General features: G+C 37.1%; 1 protein-coding gene across 6 annotated transcripts in view; it reads left to right on the top strand.

Moving 5' to 3' along the window:
• col16a1 (collagen, type XVI, alpha 1) overlaps positions 1 to 20,395 on the top strand; it is a 95,607-nt gene that overhangs the window by 57,447 nt on the left and 17,765 nt on the right. For 5 of the 6 annotated variants that reach the window (XM_060865668.1, XM_060865671.1, XM_060865669.1 and 2 more), the window contains 20 exons: positions 7 to 42; positions 158 to 265; positions 386 to 430; positions 1,654 to 1,689; positions 1,786 to 1,839; positions 2,453 to 2,497; positions 2,641 to 2,718; positions 2,892 to 2,927; positions 3,034 to 3,132; positions 7,899 to 8,012; positions 8,523 to 8,558; positions 8,661 to 8,714; positions 8,801 to 8,869; positions 9,462 to 9,515; positions 10,737 to 10,763; positions 11,964 to 12,020; positions 14,283 to 14,330; positions 15,632 to 15,703; positions 16,711 to 16,764; positions 19,760 to 19,795. In XM_060865668.1, coding sequence (XP_060721651.1) covers positions 7 to 42; positions 158 to 265; positions 386 to 430; positions 1,654 to 1,689; positions 1,786 to 1,839; positions 2,453 to 2,497; positions 2,641 to 2,718; positions 2,892 to 2,927; positions 3,034 to 3,132; positions 7,899 to 8,012; positions 8,523 to 8,558; positions 8,661 to 8,714; positions 8,801 to 8,869; positions 9,462 to 9,515; positions 10,737 to 10,763; positions 11,964 to 12,020; positions 14,283 to 14,330; positions 15,632 to 15,703; positions 16,711 to 16,764; positions 19,760 to 19,795 — 1,158 coding nt within the window. The remainder of the gene's footprint in view (positions 1 to 6; positions 43 to 157; positions 266 to 385; positions 431 to 1,653; positions 1,690 to 1,785; positions 1,840 to 2,452; positions 2,498 to 2,640; positions 2,719 to 2,891; positions 2,928 to 3,033; positions 3,133 to 7,898; positions 8,013 to 8,522; positions 8,559 to 8,660; positions 8,715 to 8,800; positions 8,870 to 9,461; positions 9,516 to 10,736; positions 10,764 to 11,963; positions 12,021 to 14,282; positions 14,331 to 15,631; positions 15,704 to 16,710; positions 16,765 to 19,759; positions 19,796 to 20,395) is intronic. The other variant, XM_060865670.1, reaches the window with a different exon arrangement.

Genomic DNA, 20,395 nt, shown 5'->3' with positions numbered 1-20,395 from the left:
TCACAGGGAGAGCGAGGCTTAGAAGGGGCCAAAGGGGAAAAGGTGAGTTGGATTTCTACAGAATTACAGTGTAAAGATGAAGCATCTCTCTGCTGTTCAAGGCAGAAACGCTCAGGCTAGGTTCTCAACCCCATCCTTCTTGTTCTGTCCTTGTCAGGGCGAGTCGTGTGCTATGTGCCCCACAAACAGTGGTATTTTGAGCCATCAGAGACAGCCAATAAAAGGAGAAAAAGGGGAGCCAGGAATTGGACAGAAGGGAGAACAGGTAAGTTGTGTTATTCTAAAAAGTGGTACAGTTTTTCATATTGATTTTATTGTATTTCCAATATTCTCTTTTTTAGATCTTTGTTAATGATCTCTTTTTGTCTTCTTTATTTTTCCTCAGGGAGCACCAGGTCAAATTGGCCAAACTGGAGACAAAGGGGGAAAGGTCTGTCCTGGTGAACATGCTTACATATTAATCATGTTCCTCTAATAGTCCTTTTCCTGTCTGTACAAAGCCACATGGAAGTAAAGCCGAATGAAAAATCAGATCTGAATACAGATTTTAATAACACTTAATTTCTACTGAGATCCGACACCATGTGATGTAACGTAAGGCTAGCAGACTGCAAATTGTGCTTTTTCAAAATATCACGAGGAACCACAGCATCTTCTTACAATATCTGATAAAACATCTTCAGGATAAAACTCAGCATGAAGAGATCATTGCTAGCAGCACGTGGCACAAGTGTTAAACTCGAGATAGAGGATAAAATATCTACAGAAATGTACGCTGATCTTGTCGATTAGCCACCGCTGGTGGTTCATAATGAGGACATAATGGAAAAAGTGTACTATTGCACTTCAATTAAAATCAACCAGCCAGTGTTGAAAGGATGAGCCCAGTAGATTAAGTACATGAACACGTGTGCATTTATTATGGCCTTTTCGTAAATCAGGGAAACTCAAATGCCCAAGTTAATACTCTTAAAATTAATTATTGTAATAATATTGCAGACTTAAAAAAAAAACAACCTTGTATGCATACATAAGCATCGATTCCTCACTGTTCTTTTTTTTTTTTTTTTTTTTTTCTTTTCACATCTCCTATAAAGATTACAGTAGTGATTGTTCAGTTAAACATATGAAACCTGATCGTGAGATTTGGAAAGTTTACCTAAAGTCTAAGGTGCAGGTTTTTTCATCCCAGGCAAATTCAATATCTCATGCCTGCTAAATATTCCTGTGGGAAAAGTGTTTACACTCGAGTGTTCACTGATATACACACTGACACTGATTCGATAAGTATTGGCCTCAATGAAGTGTGAATCAACAGACCCGACTTTGTGTACGTGACCTTCACCTCAAACATACACGAGACGCAAAACAGGGACCGTGTTCTCTAGCGCATCGGTGCAATGTGTAATGTCATTTAAATATAACAGAAATTGAAAATTTATATTGTCTCTTACTCTACACTTACAGCAGATAGTATTTACCACCATTTTGTATTAGGTGACTATTTCATTTCATTTCATTATCGAACAATTTTCAGAGCTTTAAGGAAAGCTTTACCACATTGATAATATCAGTAAATATCCAGCTACTAGTTGAAGTGATTGCTGACTAAAATGGCTGTTTTTGATGTGTTTTATTGTGTTTTGGTTGCAGGGTGATGCAGGAGGCAAAGGCGCTGAGGGGAAAACTGTAAGTTTGCCTTATTCATATTGATATTTGGATTCACAATAAATGGCCAGAAATTTTAACACTGTCGAGACATTTCATGGAAAATCCTTTTTTTAGGGCAAGCCTGGTCCAAGAGGTCCAAGTGGCAAGGATGGACCGAAAGGAGAAAAGGTGATGAACTGCTGTGGAATGAACTGAGAGGATATTTTTGCTGCATTGCAGAGTGAAATTTGAAGGAGAAATGCAACCGTGGGCTACTGACTTCACAGTGGATGAGTAAATTAATGTGCATGGTTGCACAGACTGTAAATGAGTAGCTGGGCCTCAGAAAAGCCTTCACCTGGTCAAATCTTGACATTTATTCCTAAAACTACAGGTTCTTGTGAACTGAATTATGTTTCTCATTATGTTGCACATGTCTATCTCAATCTCAATTAAAGTCGGCTTAGCTTTAAAAAGAAAAAAAGAGATAAAATTGTAAAATAAAAAAATAAAAAATGGCTCTTGTTATTGCAGTTAACACGAAGCAATTTGTTTTGAGACTTGAGCAGAGTTTTTGTGTAATATAATCTGCATCTGGAATAAAAAAAAACATCAAAATAATAAACATAACCACTTATACATTTTAGCAGTGAAATAGATACGCTTGGCAACTTTTACCTTTATTGTGCTTTATAAAATTTCACTGCAAAATTTTACCATGTGCTAAAATATAATGTCATGTAACATGATAATGTGACCCTGTGACCCTGTGATTGTGGATATGATTGTGTTTTTTTTGTAGGGAGATGATGGTCAGTCTGGTTCACCTGGAGTCAAAGGTGAAAAGGTGAGCTTGGATTGTGTGTGTGTGTGTGTGTGTGTGTGTGTGTGTGTGTGTGTGTGTGTGTGTGTGTGTGTGAGTGTGTGTGTGTTCTAAATGAAGCTTTGCTCGTGAACATGTAAATGAGATCTCTTTATTGTGTGGCTTAGGGAGACTCATGTGGTGTGTGTTCAAATTCCCCGTCTGAAGTAAAAGGAGGAGAGATTATGTTTAAGGTGCCAGGAGAGGTGTGTCTTGTTTTTATGAAATCAGTGTTTCACTTGCATTCATATGCGTGCAAATTATAAATGATCACAGAAAATTTGTTGAAAATTCGATTCGATCGATTCGATCGATCTTATCGAGATATCAGCGAGTGACTCACTTTTAAATGAATCCCACTTTCAATCTATCTCAACAGGGAAATGAAGGCCCTCAAGGACTGAAAGGAGATAAAGTAAGTTAGTAAAACTACAGGAATGCCAGGATTTATAGGAATGACTTTCTGGACATCATGTTATAAACACACTGTCAGATAATCAGGAGCCTGTCTATGTCTGCAGGGTGATCAGGGTTTACAGGGAAAGACAGGACTGGCTGGATCACCAGGGGCCCCGGGACTAACAGGGGAACCCGGGAGAGACGGAGTCAAAGGACAGAAGGTAACATTATGTTTGGTTGAAGGATGTTATTCAGCAGTTCTAGCTTGTTTTTATGTGCTTGTTCTAATAGGATATCGCTTAGATAGTAACAACTTATACAGGGGCTGTTAGTATATGGTTTCATAATGATTATTGCACTCATTTAAACAGATAAAATGTTTAATTATTGATTTTTGGGAAGTTTCTATAAAGAGGTGCTTATTTAATATTTATGTAACTGTTAGAGGTAAAGCTGGAACTTTAAAGTTTTTAGGATGGTGCATTTTTTTTTGTACTTTAAGAGTGAAAAATAAATAGATTGCTAGTAGAATGACTAAATATACAGTAGCTGCTATTACATATTTGACAGCAGGTAATTGTTTTTGGTTTGATTTGTATTTGATTGATGCAGAAGTTTTACGATGTTAAATGTAGTTAAAGTTCTTAATATTTTCCGTGTTCAGCACTGAATGTTTTTGTCATGTCAGACTCCACAGTGGTGCTTAGATAAAAACAGACACTCGGGACTTTACCAAGTTGTCATTTTTCTTAAGTGTTTCTGTTTTTACTAGGACCACCAGGACCAACTTTTAAAAAAAAAAAACAGATTTTTTTTTTTTTTTTGGTCTTTTTTTCACACAAATGTTCTATCTAAGCATCAAAAGTTTGAAGGCGTTATCTTTAACCATCAAAAGTTTGTAAGATTATCCCAATAGAGGCAAAAACAAACATCTCATACAAAAAGTCAGCAGCGATAAAATAATTCATTTGTTCATTTTGTATGGGGGCACGGTGGCTTAGTGGTTAGCACGTTCGCCTCACACCTCCAGGCTTGGGGGTTCGATTCCCGCCTCCGCCTTGTGTGTGTGGAGTTTGCATGTTCTCCCGTGCATCGGGGGTTCTCCGGTTTCCTCCCCCAGTCCAAAGACATGCATGGTAGGTTGATTGGCATCTCTGGAAAATTGTCTGTAAGCGAATGAGAGTGTGTGTGTGCCCTGCGATGGGTTGGCACTCCGTCCAGGGTGTATCCTGCCTTGATGCCCGATGACGCCTGAGATAGGCACAGGCTCCCCGTGACCCGAGGTAGTTCGGAAAAGTGGTAGAAGATGAATGAATGAATGAATGAATGAATGAATGTTCATTTTGTACTGATTGAAAAAGTCAGATAAGACAAATATTAATCTACTGGTAAAAAGTGTTTTAAATAAACAAACAAACAAACACGGGGGGCACGGTGGCTTAGTGGTTAGCACGTTCGCCTCACACCTCCAGGGTCGGGGTTCGATTCCCGCCTCCACCTTGTGTGTGTGGAGTTTGCATGTTCTCCCCGTGCCTCGGGGGTTTCCTCCGGGTACTCCGGTTTCCTCCCCCGGTCCAAAGACATGCATGGTAGGTTGATTGGCATCTCTGGAAAATTGTCCCTAGTGTGTGATTGCGTGAGTGAATGAGAGTGTGTGTGTGTGCCCTGCGATGGGTTGGCACTCCGTCCAGGGTGTATCCTGCCTTGATGCCCAATGACGCCTGAGATAGGCACAGGCTCCCCGTGACCCGAGGTAGTTCGGATAAGCGGTAGAAGATGAATGAATGAATGAATGAAACAAACAAACAAACAAACAAATAAATAGTGTTGACAAATTGCCATGGTGATATAGAAATGAACCAAATCAGGATGTGATTTTAAAGTGCTTTGTATCTGGTCATATCCAACCATCCTGTCATTGATTATTTTCCCATAACACTGCACCTGTTAGGTACAGATGACAAAGATGACATGCTTTAAAAAAAACTGAATATCTCTCCACTTTTCTATTAATTAAATGAATCAAATTAAATACTGTGATACAATATTCTGTATCATAAAAGGCTACTATTTCCCATTCGGCTATCCCAAGTGTTAGGAGATATTTTTACATCCTCCTTGACTCAAATGAGTTCCAGAAAGAAGCTCAGACATATGGCTGAATACACCAGGAATTCTCTTCTAATAAGCACTCTTGATCCATCTGTCAGCACTGTAGCGCATCTTTCCAATGATTAAAGTCATGGTGCATTGCTATCAGTGTGTGTCTGAACATAACTTGCAGGCAAAGCTGAATTCAAATGAAGTCTTGCGAGTCAGGCTGTGAAAGTAGTGAAGTGAAAATTTGATATGAACACAAATAAGATTTTTGATTTGGAAAAAATTCAAAAGGACATAATGCAAGCTGTACAGATACATAGTAGGTATTGCATTTTAGGTCCTATATACTGTATACAGCAGCATTGTGGGGGTGCTGTTATAGAAGCAATGACATAGATAGAAGAAGAAAGAACGAAAGGGGGTTCGTGTTCATGTTAAAATATACATGAAGAAAGTTCATGTTTCTCATAAAGATCTCTTACTCATAAAGTATAACTTCATCGATGAAACTTAAAACAAATGATAAGCCGCCATTCTCATAACTACTGTCTTCTTCTTCTTCTTCTTCTTCTTTTGGCTTTTCCCATTAGGGGTTGCCACAGCAAATCATCAGTTTCCACCTAACTCTATCCTAAGCATCCTCTACTCTCTCACCAATTACAGTACCTTCATGTCCTCATTTAACACATCTATATATCTTCTCTTTGTCCTTCCTCTTGACCTCTTACCTGTCAGCTCCATCCCAACATCCTTCTACCAATATAACCATCTCTCTCCTCTGTACATGTCCAAACCATCTCAATCTATCCTCTCTGTCCTTGTCCCTAAAACAGCCAACCTGATCTGTCCCTCTGATGTGCTCATTCCTAATCCTGTCCATCCTCGTCACTCCTAAAGAGAACCTCAACATCCTCATCTCTGCTACCTCCATCTCTGACACATGTCTTTTCCTCACTGCTACAGTCTCTAACCCATACAGCAGAGCTGCTCTCTTTACTGTCTTGTACACCTTTCTTTTGATTCTTGCTGACACTCTTCTGTCACACAACACGGTTACCATAACTACTTTGAAGCTTTGGTTGCTTCAATGAAAAGACTTGCATCAACTAATAGCTGGCAATCATTCTTCACTTTGTAGTCATATGCGGCATATAACTGACACACCGCTGGTATTATAGCAAATGGCAGAATATCTTATCAAGGAGTCAACTATATAGTCAAAGGTTTTTGACTGAATAATGCACCGTAGCACTATGATGGTGAACTAGACCCACAGCCAGCTACACTACAGGAACCAAAGTTCTATCATAGCATAGATTTAAGGCAAATGGTCACTTTAATTGAGATTACACACTACTACATGTAATGTTATTAACAACCAAAACCTCATCTAAAACAACAAATCTGTTTTGAATCACAAATCACAGTAAGTAAGGTGATGAGTACAGAATAATAAGCTTAAAATTTGTATAAAAAAAATGTAGGTGGAAAGACTTCACGAAGAGTATTTGTGAACCATGTGCTTGTATATCGTCGCTGTCGGGCGGAAACCTCGTATGTCCAAATTTTGTCAATTTCGTATTTTTTCAAATATCGATGCTATTGGTCAGTCCCCACGGCGTTTTTTTAATTTCCTGAAAAATAACGGATTTGGAGATACGAGGATTCCGCCTGACAGCGACGATATGCTAAACCATACAATGTTAACATGAAGTTGTTAGTAGGGTTGCCAGATCTGTGTAACAAAACCATCCCACTGGCAAATCAAAACTAGGCCAATGACCAATTAAACTAGAAAACCAATGAACCCAAAATCTTCCCAAAATCCTGGAGAGACACCTAACTGTTACCATGGAGACTAAAACAGTTGCTCATTCAATCTGTTTCATTGCAATAATCTCCTTACACTGTCTCACCATCTAGCACAGTTTTATTGGTAGAATATAAATTATGTAGAGTAAAATATTTACAAGGTTTTCAGTCCAATGTAATTTATGCTGTATGACAAACCTTTAAAACAACGGGAACAAAATCAACCCACTACAACGGATTAAAGTAAGCCAATGCTGCCAGAAAACAGTGGACATGGCACCTCCATGCCAGCAGGTGTAATATCTTAGGTGTTTGGTACATTAGATAAAGCACGACAGTGTATACATTTTAAATATAAATAACTTAAAGTAGATACATTACATTGTGGGAAAAACAGACCTAACCCATTTTCCTGCCTTTCAGTCATAGATTTAGTATTATTAAAGTACACTTTACACACTGACTGAAGATCAAGCTTGTTTACTAGGTGGTGCAAAACCCCAGTAGGAACTCAGCAAGTTCTCAAGTTCTCACGTTTGGTTCTTTTTGGTATTTTACCCTGTAACTTAACATGAACCTTTCAGTTGTTGACCATTGGGAATATAAAATTCCGAAATATAATGGTCACTTTTATGATGGTTAGCTTTTAAAAGATCTAATTACGTTGTTACTCTGTATAAAGCGGCTGAGTGCATGAGCAAACAGTGGGAACGCATGCAATATGCATGGCGTGTGCTGCTTATTCACACAGCCTAACTTGTAAAAAGACTGAACGTGACATGAAAAGTAAAACACTCATGAAATATTAAAATGTGCTCTGTGCTGAACAGCAAATGCTGACAGATAATGCTTTCAGAAGTGTAAACAGAGACGACTGCAACAAATTCGCTTGGGACAATAAATAAAAGTAATAAAAAAAAAGTGTGACAGCAATGAAACTAAATGACTTACATCCCATTTACATATCCCATTTACACATAAGTGGCAGGCGCCAGCGCCTCTGAAGTGGCGTCAAAGCTGCTTATGCTAAACACCGAGCCCTCAGGTCCTCTTGTCTTTTTGCCTCTGTTGCCAGGGCGACGCCTGTGACAGCTGTCCGACACTTCCTGTGGATTTCGGTGATGTCGTAGGCTTACCTGGACCCAAGGGAGAGAAAGGAGAAGCAGGTGAACCAGGCGTGGGGAGGAAAGTAAGTTTCTCTCTAAAGCTTTATACAATATATTGGTCTTCACGTGGGACTTAAAAGAACAGCGTGAAGCTACATTTAGATGTAGGCATCATTTGTATGCTACAGTATTGTCTATAAATTTGTAGCATATCTGTGAAAATGCGATTTAACATTGCTAAATAAAATCACCAAGAACTTTTTTATGATTTCGAAACCGTTTTTAATGATATTTCTAATACACTTATCCAACACATCCCACAAGGTAATATAAAAAGCAAATCTTATTAGTGTTTATAGGGTTTGCTAATGCGTTTTGGACACACATACATTTGACTGATTTTAGAAGCCATTTCACTAAAGATATTGGATTAAATATAAAAATTGCATGTGCACCTACATCGTGGTGTTTGTGATTTGTGGGCTTATAAAATATAAGCTTTTCTGTCTGCATATATCTTCTTACCCTGTTCTGAGTGAGGCATTCATTTTTTTTTCTCCACTAATCCACACCTTCACTCTCTTTCTATTTAGGGTGAACAAGGATCGAGAGGTATTCCTGGACTTGCCGTAAGTGCACTTAACAATTCTTGAGTGTTCGAAGTTGATTTACAGACAGATTTATAGTCGTTACCTCTGCACTACTCTGTGATGTGTATAATTACGCTGCAGGGTCCAGTAGGACCTCAGGGAGCTCCTGGGATTATAGGAACAGTTGGACAAAAGGTACAAGAATGGGTTTGTTTGTGGACATCTCAGTCCTAAAGATGCACTTTTTCCACCTACAGTAACTACATTTTTTACCTCTACAGGGTCCGAAAGGGGAAATGGGACCTGCAGGTCCTCAGGGGCCGAATGGCGTCAGCATAAAAGGACCTCCGGTAAGAACATAGCAAATTTAACATAATGAGGGGAAATCCATGATTTGGATTCAGTTGACTGCAGATGTTACAGTTTCATATTTGTGATGTGCATTATTATTATTATTGTTATTCTTATTGTACCTTGTGTTTCAACGTCAGAAGCAGATGTCTTAATTATGCAATGTTTAGAGCTGAAATTTTGCACTACTGCAATTCCCAATTTAAAGGCAGCTTATAAAACAGCTGTCATAGAAGCTTCCATCATTTTGCTAAAAATCCTCTTTGGCAAATGAAGCAATCACAGGATGAGAGTGGCATTACAATCTGCTGTTTCATAACACATATTTTCTATTTGTGTTTTGAACAAAGACTGGAAGAATGCTAAAATTGTATGAAATGAAAAAGGAATGTAAGGATATATAAGGAAGTTAATATTGAAAACTGATGCATAGCATACATTTTATAAATATGTATACAGAATAACAATATAATATTGCCAAATCCCTGAATTTACAATCAGGCTTATTTGATTAAATATATAAAATGTATAAAAAAAGAATCATTTGTCTCAATAATGCCAGTGTGTCATTGGTTCATTGTTGGGTCTTAGGGAAGAGACGGTTTTCCTGGCCCTCAAGGAATCCCAGGAGCAGATGGGATACCGGTAAGTAAAATCTTTGCGTCTCTGTTGCATTCTTTCTTCTCTTCATTTTCTTCTGATAAACCAAGAGCTCATATTGAGTTCTTTGGACCTTCATGTTTTTTGAATGAAAATAAAAGTGCACTTAATAATCCTATTACTATTAGTCATTTTTTCTAGAAATTATCTATTATATATTATAATAATAATATATATATATATATATATATATATATATATATATATATATATATATATATATATATATATATATATATATATACACGTATATATATATATATATATATATATATATATATATATATATATAGTATATATATACGTGTATATATATATATATATATATATATATATATATATATATATATATATATATATATATATATATATATTTTTTTTTTTTTTTTTTTTTTTTTTCTCATTTTATCTGATTTATCTGGCTTTACCTCACAAAAAATTTCAATATGACTTTTTTTTTATCCACTATGTGATTCCTACAGTAAATAAGAATAATTTTTAAAGGTATTTTGTTGCACCGTGTTAGTTAGCCGGGGCTTAGATGCAGAGCTTTAATTGTAAGTTTATAATCCGAATATACTCCGAGTTCATGCTCGAGTGACAAAGCCGAATACGGCAGCTCAGTTCCAGCTTTTCCCTTAAACAAGATGCTTACACGGAGGTAAGGAAAGTAAAACGAATTACAAGGGTCATGACTTGAAACATAAACAATGTCTAAATAAGGTGAGTGGAATGCTAAAAAGGTGAATAAGTAGGTGGAACATATTTTATAGCTGATGAAATTAAAACTGCTCTTGATATTGGAGTCTCCTGTAACTCACTCAGCTCATCAAACTATGCTGCATGCTCTTGGCATCGAATGTGATCCTGTCAGCTGTAAGGACAAAAGATGTGGGAAATTTATTGTCTTGGCAAAGCGCTTCTCATTAAAGAAACAAAGGCGACACTGTCTGCTTTCACAGCGTCAGATGTTAATTACCAGGCAATGCAGGAATGGATGGGGATACAGGAGGGTTGTGTCTAACGCTGCCTGGATCCATATCAACATGCTGTCTGCTTCATTTCATCAGCTGTCCCTTCTTATTCCTTATCTGCACTCATCTCACTGGCCCAGTAGCTTAAAACACAATAGCAAACTAAAATTGTGTGTGTGTGTGTGTGTGTGTGTGTGTGTGTGTGTGTGTGTGTGTGTGTCCTGTCTTTCAGGGAGCCATCGGACCTAAGGGTGACAAGGTAAGACTGCGGCTCAGTGGGCTGAGGAGGGGATTTGGAAGTCTTCCAAACCAAAAACAGCTTGTGTGTGTGTGTGTGTGTGTGTGTGTGTGTTCTTCATCTACTTTTGTGTGTGAAGGTACCTAAGAGACCGAGGTGCCATCTAGAGGGAATTGATTTTGTGGACAGTGATGCATCTACACTAGAGACCGATTTTGAGACATTAAAAGCACCACTAAAAGCCAGAATAAGGTTATTAATTAGATGTCAGCTGTAAGATGTGAAATGCTGTGAAAATGAAATCAAAGTGCTTCATGCATTAATGTTCACCCAGTATATATCAGTGGGCAAGGTTAAGACATGATGCAAATAAAAATAAAAAATAATAATATACATTAAATATTTAAATTTACTGGAACAAAAATGCTGACATACGTCATACTATGTTACATAAGCCTAGCATACACTGTCAGGGTAATGCACCAAAGACACAATATACTGATCTGGTATCACTATTTATGATCAAAGCAAAGTGGACCGTAAGCTGTACAGCATCTACAGCATCATCCTACAATGCAACTAACCTGATAAAACATATAAAACATTAAAGGTATTATATTTAAATAGAGAATAGTGCAATAGTTTAAATAGTCCAGCTGCAGCTAATCGGTGTATGTAGATCAGTATCAGCGAGAGTGATCAGTAAACAAGAGCCCAAAGTCCGTGAAGTAAGTACACACAGGAACTTGCGAGCCTGTGCAGAAAAACGCTCCCACTTGAGAGCACTGCAATACAGCGAGCACTGAGACATGCACAGTTTCTTTCGCTAATGACCAAGCTCTCTGATATGAATCTTCATCATAAGATCTTAAACTTGTAAACACAATGCAGCAACTAACACAAACAAACTGTATCATCATGCATGCTTGTTTAATAGTATGTAGGCTAGTCATTTCATTATTCAATTAAATATTGGGATTTTTTTTTATTATTATGTTTATAAGAACCAAAAATGATACTTATAGGTAGACTGGAAAAAAATAGCAGTTATGCATTACTATGGAAAATTAATGAATATCTTTTGGTCAGTTCTTTGGCTCTTTAACTGTGTATATTGGTCCTGCTCATATTTCTCAAAACCACACTTGCCTGGATGCATTTACAGCATTTGGATGCCATAGCCTGCAGGAAACAGCACTATGTTTTATATGTGTTTCATAGGGAGAACCAGGAGACTGTAACTGTGTGCCATATACGAACCCACAAACTGGAAGACCTGTGAGTACTGACACATTATTTCTAATAACTTTGAGTTGGTAAAGCTTTAAGCTTAAAACAGCTTTAACTGCTTAACAGACTTTAATCAAGCTTTAAACACAATATGTACAATAATTTACAAATTCATTATCCCACTGACCCAGGCTTTTTATTAATTTTATATATTTTCATTTCATTTGTTACATGCAGAGGCTTTCTGCTACAGAATTATTGGCAACTTTCAAAAGAAATATGCAGAGAACGTTGTTCTAGTAAAATATTGTAAGACAAGTTGGTATGAAGTGTTACCAAAAGAATCGATTTTCCAGTGCCAGGTTAATCTCAAATGTATTTACCATATAACATTACATTTAATAAAAGAAATCACTTTATTGCCCAAGTGTGTTTGCATAAACAAGAAATTTCCAGCTTTACCTTCGATTATACAAAAGCACAGCTCCTTACAATTATCTTTACCGTATAATATACTGAACAAAATTATAAACGCAACAGTTTTGTTTTTGCCCCCATTTTTCATGAGCTGAACTCAAAGATCTAAGGCTTTTTCTATGTACACAAAAGTCCTATTTCTCTCAAATATTGTTCACAAATCTGTCTAAATCTGTGTTAGTGAGCACAGTACATCCAAACGGCCTCACAACCGCAGACCACGTGTAACCACACCAGCCCAGGACCTCCACATCCAGCATCATCACCTCCAAGATTGTCTGAGACCAGCCACCCGGACAGCTGCTGCAACAATCGGTTTGCATAACCAAAGAATTTCTGCACAAACTGTCAGAAATTGTCTCAGGGAAGCTCATCCATGCTCGTCGTCCTCATCAGGGTCTCGGCCTGACTGCAGTTCTTTATCGTAACCAACTTTAGTGGGTAAATGCTCACATTCGATGGCGTCTGGCGTCTGACATGGCCAGCATACTCACCGGAAATGTCACCCTTTGAGCATGTTTGGGATGCTTTGGATCAGCGTATACAACAGCGTGTTCCAGTGTGTACTTGCCAATATCCAGCAACTTTGCACAGCCATTGAAGAGGAGTGGACCAACATTCCACAGGCCACAATCAACAACCTGATCAACTCAATGCGAAGGAGATATGTTGCACTGCGTGAAGCAGATGATGGTCACACCAGATACTGACTGGTTTTCGGACCCCACCAGACCCACCCATTACAGTAAAACCGCACATTTTAGAGTGGCCTTTTATTGTGGCCAGCCTAGGGCACACTTGTGCAATAATCATGCTGTCTAATCAGCATCTTGAAGTCACACCTGTGAGGTGGATGGATTGTATCGTGCTCACTAACACAGATTTGTGAACAATATTTAAGAGAAATTGGCCTTTTGGGTACATAGAAAAAGTCTTAGATCTTTGAATTCAGCTCATGAAAAATGGGTGCAAAAACAAAAGTGTTGCATTTATTATTTTGTTCAGTGAATAATTTTATTTATTTGTTTGTTTGTTTGTTTGTTTTTAATGTGGAGCATCTGCAAATCAAATCTTTGTGTAATTTGTTAGTAGAGAAATGATAACCTTTTACAATAACATCATTGATACAGTATAAACCTTATAGAACAACTCGAAACCTTCTGGCCAATCTGAATCAAACATTTAACAGCACTGTGGTATAATAAAAAGTTACGGATATGATTCAAATGTTACAAACAAATGATGCAAGATACTACATGCAATAACAAAATATACTACATGTTGTTGTAAGAAAATATTTTTTATTGTTCTGGCTGATGTTGATGGTTCTGTTGCTGTTGGTGTTGTTTTCCTCACGTTTCCCTGAAAAATTACTCTATTAGTTACAGAAATCAACATTTTGCAACTGCTATCTAAGCCTTTGGATATAAAAGATGTAGAATAACTGTGGTTTGACTTAAAGAGGAGAGTCTACATTTATATTAGAATATAATAGTGCTTAAAATATTCCTCATGGTGGAGTGGTCTCAGATACTCTTTAAGTGTCTAGGAAGTGCTTCAGTTTTGTTTATTAAGGGAGGCAAAAAAACAAATATTTATTGTGGGAGTGCCTTTCATTTGGAAATGAATATGATGATCCCCATATGATGGTATAATACAATATCCGCACTCTTTTACTGGTTTTCATGAAGGATGCCAATAATTCTGGAGTTGACGGTATAAATTCTTTTTTAAAAGGACATAAAATGCCTCTGTTTCAACCTAAATGCTAAATAAGATATTGATCGAGGTCATCTTGAGGTCATGTGACATGAAATGGTTTTTGTTTTGCAGGGTGTCCCTGGTGGTGGTGGCTTACTCCCATTGCAGCCTGGTCCTCAGGTCTGACTGACTGTTTCTAAGTTCTGTTATTTACATTACGATAAATAAGTACATACCTTAATATTTTTTGGGTACCACTTATTTGATTTATTTTAAGAATAATTACACAAATGATGAGGAACCAAGAGTTATAAATTGCTGACACTGTGCAGATTTAGCGAACAAAAGCATAGAAAATACATCTCCAAATTAGACACAAGGGTGAAAGATAATTAGAAGGATTGGTGAGGGCAGGACTGAAGCAGGTGTTGAGGTGACCAAGAGAGCGTAATGAACAGGTGCAGGATGTGAATCACAGAGTGGCACATGAAATGGTACTGGACACTTGGGAACATATGGCACTGTCACTTCTAGTATTATAGCCTGGCATGGTGACGCCACAGAGACTGGCAGAAGGTCAGTGGTCACTGGGATTGGAACAGTGGATACAGTGGGTCTATAAAAAGGAGAAGAGGATTCAGGAACGGAGAGTGTGGGGAAGGAGGAGTCAAAAAAGTGAAAAAGCCAGGCTTTAAAGAGGGGACAAAGAAAGGACAAAGGACCAAACATAATTGGGAGGAAATATTGCAGGACTCATTTCACGTTTGTGTGGCCAGGCAGAGGCCAGAGGTCAGGGTTTAGAGCAGCACCTATGACCAGTACTGAGACTGGATTAGGGAACAGAACTGCATGAACTGGACTCACAGATAAGGGAATTGGATGATGCAGTGGATTGTACTTGAATTTCTAGGACTGGTATAGGAGGGACTTTAGGGTTTAGACTATAAATTTATAAGCTGTGGATGGTGACCAAAAAGTATAAGTTCACGAGTACAGGAGATATAAATGAGATTCCTCTACATGATTGTTGGAATTACTCTTTTTGATCTTCGAGAGAAGTCATTGATCTGGTTTGGGTTTGCAAAGATGCTTCCTGGTCAGCTTCCAGTAGAGCTTTATCAGACATGTCCCACTGGAAAGAGACCCCAGGTTGAACTAGAACCTCGGAGAGATGATAGCTATCACTCAGTTGACTTGTGAACATCAGGTGATCCCCCACGAGGAAGTCAAATTTGTGCCAGGGTTAGAAATCTGGGCAGATCTTCACAGCCTGCTTCTACCATGAAACCATCAGGAAATGTGCAAAGAAAATAAAAAAAATAAATAAAAGGAGGCCCAGTGGTTGCCACATTACAAGTATGCATTTGATCAACTGTGAATAAAAAACAATAATTGTAATGAACTTTTAAACGTACCAGATTGTGAATATCTTGTGTTACCTTTATACCTGTTCACCTGGTCTACTGATTGTGATTTATCAGGGGCCTCCAGGACCTCCAGGCCCCCCAGGACCTCCAGGACCCCAAGGATTTACAGGGTTCCCAGGGCCACAGGTAAGTGTATAACAATGTCTTTTAGGATCTCCCTGGCAAAATATTGGCCTTTGGTATGGGGTTCAAACGTGTGTCTCTATGAGCTTCTGTGTCCTCTGCTGTCTCTCTGTCTTGTCTTGTCTTATGTGGCTTTTTTGATGGGGAAGGCAGCCTGCATGGGATGCTGTGGGCTATGGCTAAAGCTGAAAAAATAATAAATTAAAAATTTAAGTATTTTTACTTTGTCTTTAATTAATGTAGTACAATTTAAACATATGTTATATAAATTAAACAACGAGAATGTAAATATAAATGTAATAATACTTAATTAACGTATAATTAGGTCCTCCACAGTCTAAAACAGCTTATGTAATGTAGCTTTTAATGTAGCTGCTTTTGTTAATGCTGCTGAATTAATCCTTTAAAGTCGTGTTAAACTGCCCTGCCTATATGTTCAAGTTGCACTAACATCTGGAAGGGGGCTGGGAATGTTGCCTATAATATATTTTAAAACATAAATTAAATGTAGAAGTAAATGGATTTTTAATTTAGTTTGAATTAAAATTAATGTTTAAAAGTAATATTGATCAAATTAAAAGTAATGTTTGGAGTTAATCTTGTTTTCTCTTTTAAAAACCATGCCAAGCTCACTGTGAAGTTCTGGAGGTTCTCTTGTCGAGGTTCCCCTTTACAGTCTTTGGTCATTACCACTATGATTTGCTTGTAAATTTGAATTTCGCCCAAGGTAGTATTTTTTATCATTTTATGGCTACTTTAAAAAAAAACAGTTCATCATCTTAATTGGATTTTGGGAAATAGTTACAGCGAGGCTTCACTGTGGGCAAAGCTTGGTCTTTAACCTGGTGTTGTGTTGATTTCCTAAGCCTGAACGAGAAGATCTAAAACTAAAAGCAAGGCAAAATACAAGCTAAACCTAAATGTAGACTACGCATTGGAACACTTCGCTGGAGAAGGAGGTGTCCAGAGCCTGGCTGAAGGCTAAATTCAACCTCAGTTCCTTTTTGCAGGGTGTCCCTGGCAATGATGGCTTACCAGGGAAACCGGGTCCGCCCGGCCAAGCAGTGAGTAAATATATAGTGGGAGGAGATAATGGAGTACTTGTAATTGGTTCACATAAATTCTCAATAATCTGGTTGGTAGACATCTGCCTTGGGTTCCATTTTTATTTTTTTTTTCATACCCTTTTGCACTTCCTCTCCCCGATCGGATGTTACTTAATTACTATTTATGCACAAATAGTAAAGAGCATAGTGTAGAGCAATTTTTTTTTTTTAGTTGAGCATGGCATTCTATGTACTGTAACAATGAGCCCGATGCTTGTTAGCTAGTATGGGACTAAGTTGTCTTGCAAAGTTACCAGTCAGTTATTGATGTGTTTGCTTAATAATACCTGATTTAAACAGGTACCAAATCAACTGTTACGTTTTTAAAAGATTAAGTATTTAATTAGTTTTAGATTTATAAATGCCTTAATCCACCATTAAAGATAATTGCATCAAGTTGCAATGCCTTTTGGGCAAGTACCACTCCTACAGTCTTGTTGACTCAGTCTCTTGAGCTAATAATTCAATCACTCGAGCTAATAAAGTATTTAAACGCTTCTTAAGCTGAAGATGTAGATTTCCCCATTATGAACTGGCAAGGGGAAGTCAGTGAGGGTGTGTTAAAAATTGAAACACAGGGTTTCTTTGGAACTGGAGCAGGCTGGGCTTTATACGAGCTATTAGTGGGATTAATGATGTGGAGAGACGAAGTTCACTAGTGCAGCATCTTGAGGACAATAACAACATACCGCATATTTTTTTTATGGTTTTGAAAAGAAACTGGTAAGCATTTAGCTCAACACAACTTGAGTGGTCTCAATTGTGCCATGTTCATTATATAGACCAATGCTGGCATTGCTCTAACCTTTTTTTTTTTTTTTTTGATGGTAAACAGTGGCTTGGTGTTGAGTTTCAGGGAGGCTGGCCATTAGGGTAACTGGTGTGCAGTAAAGTAAGAGGTATTCGATCTCATTTAGTGCAGGAGTTAGTGTCTAGGGTTTGTGTATCTTGTTTTTGCTTTTATTTTATTTTTTTAGAGGCCCACGCTGATCTTCCAACATTGTCTAACCTTGCCCTGGCTTTAGAAATCCAATCTCAGTCCTGCTCCATTTCTAAAATCACCAGATTTCCGGATTCTAACAACCAGTTCCTCTTAACAGCCAAACAACTGTACATCAACATCCGTCCTCTTAATAATAAAATACCTTATTAATTAAACCAACAAAACCAAAACTTGTTAAAACTTGGGTTTTCTTCTATTAATGATGTGTTTTTAAAAGAAAGTAAAAAAAACATAAATAGCCATTTTAAATATAAAATGGTAGAATATCTTGCATATGTACAGTAACCCTACATCATAATTATGGTGTCTTTAAGAGATTTTATAATTGTACACAGTTATAATCAAAAGCTAGGACAAACTGCTTCAGAACCACAAATTACAATCCCTGCTGATTACAGCAGTTCACAGAGAACAAGTTGTATAAGATAGATATCACAGAGAGCAAAGTTCACAAAAATCCCATTTAAAAGCACTTCAGAGATCACACTGCGGATTTGGTTTCACTGTTTCAGACCTCCCAGTAGTGACAGGAGAAATATGAACTTCACATCTGCTTAGTGACTGCAGACACCTGCTTTATTACCACCCATAGGCTTGCGCTGCCAATTTCTGGCAGGTTCTGTACCAGTGAAGGCTGTAGGTTAAAAGCTAAAATAATTGATGCTCTTTTAGAGAACACGCATTAAAGAAAAATATCACACCACCTTTCTGTATGGTACACAGTGTTACAAAGCCTTTTTCTCTTTTAAATGATTGCTACTAAAATAAATAATAGTGCCAAACTTACTTCCTATTGGCTTCTACTCACATACAGTTGCATTCATGGCCTTGTACTATTGCAGGCATGAAAGCGGTTCACTGACTGCACATTCTCTGGGTTACTCAGTAAACTGTGAACGAACATTGCTATATATAGCAATAATTGCTATGCAATCCATTTGATTATTGAATAGGATTCATGCTGGTTTTGAAAAGTTAGACAACCAGATAAAAGCTAATAATACTTCTCATGAGTGCAAAGTAATAATTCAGAGTTCCCTCTGTTTCCATACACCTGTAAGAAGAAGGTCATTTAGTTCAATAGAAGGTACTTTATTGAAGAAATAATATCTTATTCTCAATGAAATGTTAGTGTCCTGTGGATTACAATGTTAAAAAAAAACAACAACAACAACAACAAATGCTAAAGAGCAGGATGTTCTGGATCAAGTGCTATTTTATAAGCTGAGGAATAATATGGATGGACACAGAATTGTTACAGTTGTGTGGACATTACAATTAGTGTGAAATTTATAATAAGAATCTTATTAAATTGTACTTTATATCAGTTTCCCTTTTAGACAAATGTAAAATAAAAGTATGATGGGGAAAATAGTACTGAATTACAGTGGTATATGTGGAATGCTAAAGGCAAATTTTCACTTACTGTGAGCCCTGTACAAGCTGATATATATGGTAATTGTTGGGCTATTATTATTATTATTATTATTATTATTATTATTATTATTATTTATTTTAATTATTTTATTTATTTATTTTTAGTAATAGTGGTGGTTCTGATAGTGGTAAGAAAAATAAAATACAACTGGCTTTAAAACACTGTGAAAATGCTCTTTGGCCATTTGAATATTGAATAAATTGTGATCGGAAAACATGGTAGGTAGATGTTTGACCTCCTGTACTGCTGTGTGTTATGAAACAACAGTTTGTAAAGCATGTAAAACCATGACTATTTACAAATTTGATAAATCATTTGAATGATGTTAAATAGCCTTAAGCTATACAAAGTGCAGTCCAAATGGTACGGAACGTTAATTCATTTGGACTAAATCTTAAAATAATCCATAAGAGATCCATAAAGAAATTATGTCATGGTCAAGTAACAGTTTGGATTGGAGTAATTATCTATATTGAAATCTCATTGAATTTCTTTCTGACTCCATTTTCTAGATTCCAGTAGATACTGAATCTTCCAATAACAAAAAGGTTAGTATCAGTGTAAGAACTTTTTCATCTTTGTAAACACTGACCTAAGTTCAGCCTTCAGCCTGTCCTTCATGCCCACACTTTCTCTCCATAATCTCTGTTGATGTAACACTTTATTTCATGCTGGGACTCCGTGTGCTGAAAAAGCTGAACTTTCACAGTTTAGTTTGGTATATTTATTGTAAAGCTTGTGAAAAAAAAAATGTAGCTGTTCACGCGGCAAAGAAACAAACATTCCTTTTTTTATTTACAAATGTAAGAAATGCTAAAAACACAAGAAAACATTCTGGTTTGAGTGGACGCTGCTTCTGCATTGCTGTCAACAGATAAGCACAGATCAATTAAATCAGATGAGAAATATAGCTACATAAATTTAGAACACAGTTGTCGGAAGGTTTTTAATATGGCAGTATTTGTACCCGTATACAGTAGATTATGTAAGGAATCAAAGAGAATTTTTATATTTTTAACCCCTATTCTCTATAATTTAATTTATTTCTCTATGACAGCACATTTATGATATAAAAGTGTTATATGTATGTTATAAGAGTGATTTATTCCTCGTATACCACAGTGGTTGAACACGAATTTTTATTTCTA

The sequence above is a fragment of the Tachysurus vachellii genome, chromosome 3 (genome assembly GCF_030014155.1).
Source record: "Tachysurus vachellii isolate PV-2020 chromosome 3, HZAU_Pvac_v1, whole genome shotgun sequence".
NCBI lineage: Eukaryota > Metazoa > Chordata > Actinopteri > Siluriformes > Bagridae > Tachysurus > Tachysurus vachellii.
This window is presented reverse-complemented; position numbering and strand designations above follow the sequence as displayed.